Source organism: Neoarius graeffei, chromosome 8 (assembly GCF_027579695.1).
Source record: "Neoarius graeffei isolate fNeoGra1 chromosome 8, fNeoGra1.pri, whole genome shotgun sequence".
NCBI classification, from domain to species: Eukaryota; Metazoa; Chordata; class Actinopteri; order Siluriformes; family Ariidae; genus Neoarius; species Neoarius graeffei.
The window spans coordinates 82,821,854-82,827,853 of record NC_083576.1 but is presented as its reverse complement, the minus strand read 5'-3'; the positions used below and the strand labels follow the sequence as shown (position 1 = coordinate 82,827,853).

General features: G+C 45.5%; 1 protein-coding gene across 2 annotated transcripts in view; it reads right to left on the bottom strand.

Annotated features, from left to right (window-relative positions):
* Positions 1 to 6,000, bottom strand: part of kdm7ab (lysine (K)-specific demethylase 7Ab) — a 121,890-nt gene that overhangs the window by 69,827 nt on the left and 46,063 nt on the right. For both annotated transcript variants that reach the window (XM_060928366.1, XM_060928367.1), the window contains exon 4: positions 733 to 893. In XM_060928366.1, coding sequence (XP_060784349.1) covers positions 733 to 893 — 161 coding nt within the window. The remainder of the gene's footprint in view (positions 1 to 732; positions 894 to 6,000) is intronic.

Here is a 6,000-nt window from a genome sequence, read left to right as displayed (position 1 = left end):
TCAGCCGTGGCAGTTTGCTGGCTGCTGATCCTGAGATGACGTGAGATTTCTCTTGAATTAACTAAACTCACCCATCTGTGCTGTGCATTTTCATTTCGTCCAAATATGGAGGTGTTTACGGAGCACGAGGAAAATTAAATCCTACAGTTTGCTAGTTATATGATTTTTTTAAAAACAGAAATGTAACAGGAGGATCCGGCGCCACAGCACACGTTTGCAAATCAAAAAAACATTGAGTCTTCGTAGGCCGAGGTCGAGACAAACCCGAGACCATCGCGTCCTCTCTCTCAGAACTCCAGCACACGTTCTCGGTGTGTACGTGACCTGAAAGTTCCAGACGAACCCTCCGTCTGCAGCAGACGAACACAAGCTGCCTGTAAAAGACGGCGAGTGTGTAACCGGACGCCTGGAGTTGCTCTAAATGTGCTGGAGAGGTGAGGAGGTGAGGACCCGCCGGGCTGGTGTAAACCACACCGCCTCCGTCCACACGCTTATTTCATTACGCCTCACCAAGAAGCTGCGCTCCATCTTCCCCGAGGAGTCATGTGACATCTGGTCTACTGGGTTACGGCACTGCGTCCTTAAGCTCCATTACACTTAATGAATATTTAAACCAGTGGTAATTACACATAACCTGGACGAATTACACAGCGGGAGCTTTAATGTAAGAGACGCACTGCAGACACGTCGACTGTTCACTCGCGCACACTCGCGCACGCACACTCCTCTTACCAACATATCGTTCCACATCTTTGACAGAGAAGTCTGAAGAAGGAAGCTGAAGACCGAGTCCTTCTTTCTGGGTCACGGCGATGGGGTAACGGAAACCGTGTCTCTCCAGGTAGCGCTGCGTCACCTGCCTCCCGTGCATCTTCACCAGGACCTCATCGGCACTGTACGAGGAGACAGAGGACGAGTGATAAAGCACAAGCAAGTCACAGACACACAGCTGCAGTCCCATTTAATCTTTCAGTGCCATTTTCAACCATAACTTTCAGCGCATGCCGAATAAATATAGCTCTCTCTCTCTCTCGCTCTGGCTTTGTGTCTCTCGCTTGCTCGGGCTTTGTCTGTCTCTCTCTGTCTGTCTCCCTGTCTGTCTCTCTCTGTCTGTCTCCCTGTCTGTCTGTCTCTGTCTGTCTCCCTGTCTGTCTGTCTCTGTCTCTCTCTGTCTGTCTCCCTGTCTGTCTGTCTCTGTCTCTCTCTGTCTGTCTCCCTGTCTGTCTGTCTCTGTCTGTCTCCCTGTCTGTCTGTCTCTGTCTCTCTCTGTCTGTCTCCCTGTCTGTCTGTCTCTGTCTCTCTCTGTCTGTCTCCCTGTCTGTCTGTCTCTGTCTCTCCCTGTCTGTCTGTCTCTGTCTCTCTCTGTCTGTCTGTCTCTGTCTCCCTGTCTGTCTGTCTCCCTGTCTGTCTGTCTCCCCCTGTCTGTCTCCCCCTGTCTGTCTCCCCCTGTCTGTCTCCCCCTGTCTGTCTCCCCCTGTCTGTCTCCCCCTGTCTGTCTCCCCGTCTGTGTCTGTCTCTCTCTCTCTCTGTCTCGCTCTGTCCGTCTCGCTCTGTCCGTCTGTCCGTCTCGCTCTGTCCGTCTGGCTCTGTCCGTCTGTCCGTCTCGCTCTGTCCGTCTGTCAGTCTCGCTCTCTCTCACTCTGGCTTTGTCCCTCTCTTGCTCTCTCTCACTCGCTTTGTCTCTCTCTCTCTCTCTCTCTCTCTCTCACACACACACACACACATTTCATTTTATTTATCTATAAATATCAGGCATGAGCATCTAGATAGGTAACAAGGAAGCTTGTTATTGTTATTCATTATTTAAGGAGAAGGGATGGGAGTTTATAAAAGTTATACTTCTCACGCCTTTTCGAATATGTATTTCTATGTATTATGTTTAAATGTTGATTTCATTTTTCTTTTTATTATTTTGCTTTTCATATTCGAAATAAATACTTCAATCAAATCAAATCACACACTTAGTTCACATGAATGCACTCAAAACTTTCTTCATTTACAGTGACCAAAAGCGAGGACGCCACATCAGAGCATCTTTTCAATCGGGGAAATTAAATCCAGACAGAAGCACCAACGAAGCCAAAACACGACGAAGGTGAGCTGCAGGAAAGGGGGCGGGGCTAGCAGGGTGTTGGTTCATATTGGCGCGTTCAAAACAGATACGCAACTGTCAATTATCCCTGGTAGAGATGGAACTGATCGGATCCCTGAGATCAGCACTGGGGCAATAAACCGGAAATAAATAAAACGTAATCCGATCCTGTAACAAACAGAAAAGATCGGAACTGGATTCAGAAAATATTGTGGGGGAGGTCCCCCCCCGCCGAAACTGCAAAATGCTGACATGGGGCAGCCATGGCCTGAAGGTTAGAGAAGCAGCCCTGGGCCCAAAAGGTCATTGGTTCGATTCCCGAGGCTGGTAGGAAAAATGTGAGGGGAGTTGAGTGAATGAACAGCACGTCTTTCCCCTGAAGTGCCCATGAACAAGACCCCTAACCCCCAACTGCTCCCTGTAGCATCGCTCTGTGTGTGTGTGTGTGTGTGTGTGTGTGTGTGTGTGTGTGTTTTCACTGCTTCAGATTGGTTAAATGCAGAGGAGGAATTTCACTGTGTTTAAGTGTACATGTGAAAAAAGCTTTTTTTTTTTTTAGCTAGAAAGACAAGATTTTATTATATTTATACTTCATGCAAGCATCAAGGCCTTTACACACCAGGGACGTTTTACTTTTGTTTTTTCGATAAAATTTCCACATCAATATTCAGTGGCACATGTAAAGAAATGCTGGAGACCAAAAATGGCTTAAAAATAATGAAATGTTTCATCATTTAAAAAAATAAAATATACGATAAACATTGGGCGGCACGGTGGTGCAGTGGTTTAGCCTGGGCCCGCCCATCCTAAGCGTGACGCAACACGAGGGCTTGTTGCGAGCTTAGTCTGGCCAGGCAAGCTATCTCCAGCTCTTCCAAGCTCCCAAAAAATCGGGAGCCAATCAACTTTGAGCATCTCCAACGGCCCTGGGTAGAGGCGTGTTCAAGGCAGTGACGTAGTAGAACTGCGACCGGAAGCCATAGATTGTTTACAGAATATATGCCGGAAGCGCTTCATTCACTAGAAACATTACGAACATGGAGCAAGTTCTCATTGAAAACGGAGCAAAGAGCAGCCCTGGAGGTATTTATTGAAAGGAAGGACGTTTTCGCCTTGCTCCCGACCGGCTTCGGTAAGAGTTTAATCTACCAGTTAGCCCCGTCGCGTCGCATACGTCAGAGGAAAGAGTGATGTGATTGGTTTAAGCTTCGTCACAGTCTTTTCTGGCTTCGACCAGTAGCAAACTGAGGCATTTCAGGGAGGCGGGTCAACCACGGGCTCTGGGAAACGGTTGGGCTTAATAGCTTGGCCAGACCAAATGCTCGCAGACCTTTGAAGTCGTGTTAGCCAGACTAGTAGTGGTTAGCGCTGTCGCCTCACAGCAAGAAGGTCTGGGTTCGAGCCCCGTGGCCGGCGAGGGCCTTTCTGTGCGGAGTTTGCATGTTCTCCCCATGTCCGCGTGGGTTTCCTCCGGGTGCTCCGGTTTCCCCCACAGTCCAAAGACATGCAGGTTAGGTTAACTGGTGACTCTAAATTGAGCGTAGGTGTGAATGTGAGTGTGAATGGTTGTCTGTGTCTATGTGTCAGCCCTGTGATGACCTGGCGACTTGTCCAGGGTGTACCCCGCCTTTCGCCCGTAGTCAGCTGGGATAGGCTCCAGCTTGCCTGTGACCCTGTAGAACAGGATAAAGCGGCTACAGATAATGAGATGAGATTTAATTTTGTGCTGGAAAAAAAAAAAAAAACGAACATTTGGAACTCTAAAATGTTTGTGTCATGTTTTGACTTGATCATGTAGAAGTCAGCCAACAGAAATCTATAAGAAAGTCTGTGTGAAAAGAAATAGGTGGGGCTAAAGATGCTCGCACAATAGAGACATATTTTTAACTGTTGCTTTCCTCATTTTTTTTAATGATGAGTGGTTTTTCTGAGCTTCCACCCCACAAATAAAGGCATCAACCAATCACATGGTGACGTCTGGAGGCCAAGCAGCTGTACGTCACCCGTGAACACACACAACACCGTGAGCATTGCGTGCTTTCTTTCTTGTTGCCCAACATCCCGTCTCTCACCTTCAACTCTTTAATGAGATCATGACACTCTCCCTGCTATTTCTACCCATCTATAGTCTTCATCACTGCTAGACAACTCCATCATTCACTCAACACTGACAGCTGGTGCGTAATTGGCATGAAATGGGTTCAAAATAGAAATGCAACACACACACACACACACACACACACACACACAGTGCTGAGCGTAAATGAGTGCACCCCCTTTGAAAAGTAACATTTTAAACAATATCTCAATGAACACAATTTCCAAAATGTTGACGAGACAAAGTTTAATATAACATCTGTTTAACTTATAACGTGAAAGTAAGGTTAATAATATAACTTAGATTACACATTTTTCAGTTTTACTCAAATTAGGGTGGTGCAAAAATGAGTACACCCCACAACAAAAACTACTACATCTAGTACTTTGTATGGCCTCCATGATTTTTAATGACAGCACCAAGTCTTCTTGGCATGGAATGAACAAGTTGGCGACATTTTGCAACATCAATCTTTTTCCATTCTTCAACAATGACCTCTTTTAGTGACTGGATGCTGGATGGAGAGTGATGCTCAACTTGTCTCTTCAGAATTCCCCATAGGTGTTCGATTGGGTTCAGATCAGGAGACATACTTGGCGACTGAATCACTTTTACCCTGTTCTTCTTCAGAAATCCAACAGTGGCCTTAGATGTGTGTTTAGTCATGTTGGAAAAGTGCACAATGACCAAGGGCACGGAGTGATGGTAGCATCTTCTCTTTCAGTATAGAGCAATACGTCTGTGAATTCATGATGCCATCAATGAAATGCAGCTCCCCGACACCAGCAGCACTCATGCAGCCCCACATAAGGACACTGCCACCACCATGTTTCACTGTAGGCACCAGGCATTTTTCTTTGTATTCCTCACCTTTGCGACGCCATACAGTTTTGAAGCCATCAGTTCCAAAAACATTTATCTTGGTCTCATCACTCCAGAGTATAGAGTCCCAGTAGTCTTCATCTTTGTCAGCATGGGCCCTGGCAAACTCTAGGCGGGCTTTTTTGTGCCTGGGCTTTAGGAGAGGCTTCTTTCGTGGACGGCATCCGTGCATGCCATTCCTCTGCAGTGTACGCCGTATTGTGTCACGGGAAATAGTCACCCCAGTTTGGCTTTCTACTTCTTTAGATAACTGCAGTGAACTTGCATGCCGATTTTCTTCAACCCTTCTCATCAGAAGACGCTCCTGTCGAGGTGTTAACTTCCGTAGACGACCTGGACGTCTCTGTGAGATGGTTGCAGTTCCATCGTTCTTAAATTTTTGTACCACTTTTGCTACAGTATTCTGACTGATAAGTAAAGCTTTGCTGATCTTCTTGTAGCCTTCACCTTTGTGGTGTAAAGAAATTATTTTCTTTGCGGAATTCTGAAGAGACAAGTTGAGCATCACTCTCCATCCAGCATCCAGTCACTAAAAGAGGTCGTTGTTGAAGAATGGAAAAAGATTGATGTTGCAAAATGTCGCCAACTTGTTCATTCCATGCCAAGAAGACTTGGTGCCGTCATTAAAAATCATGGAGGCCATACAAAGTACTAGATGTAGTAGTTTTTGTTGTGGGGTGTACTCATTTTTGCACCACCCTAATTTGAGTAAAACTGAAAAATGTGTAATCTAAGTTATATTATTATTTTTTTTTTAAGATATTTTTTTGGGCTTTTTGCACCTTTATTGGATAGGACAGTGTTTGTTTGTTTGTTTGTTTACATTTATTGCCATTTAAGCATCTATGGCTATTTCATGGCCAATACAGGTAATAAATATCACATAAAATTAAAACCAATAATGAAATAAATAAATAAATAAATAAAT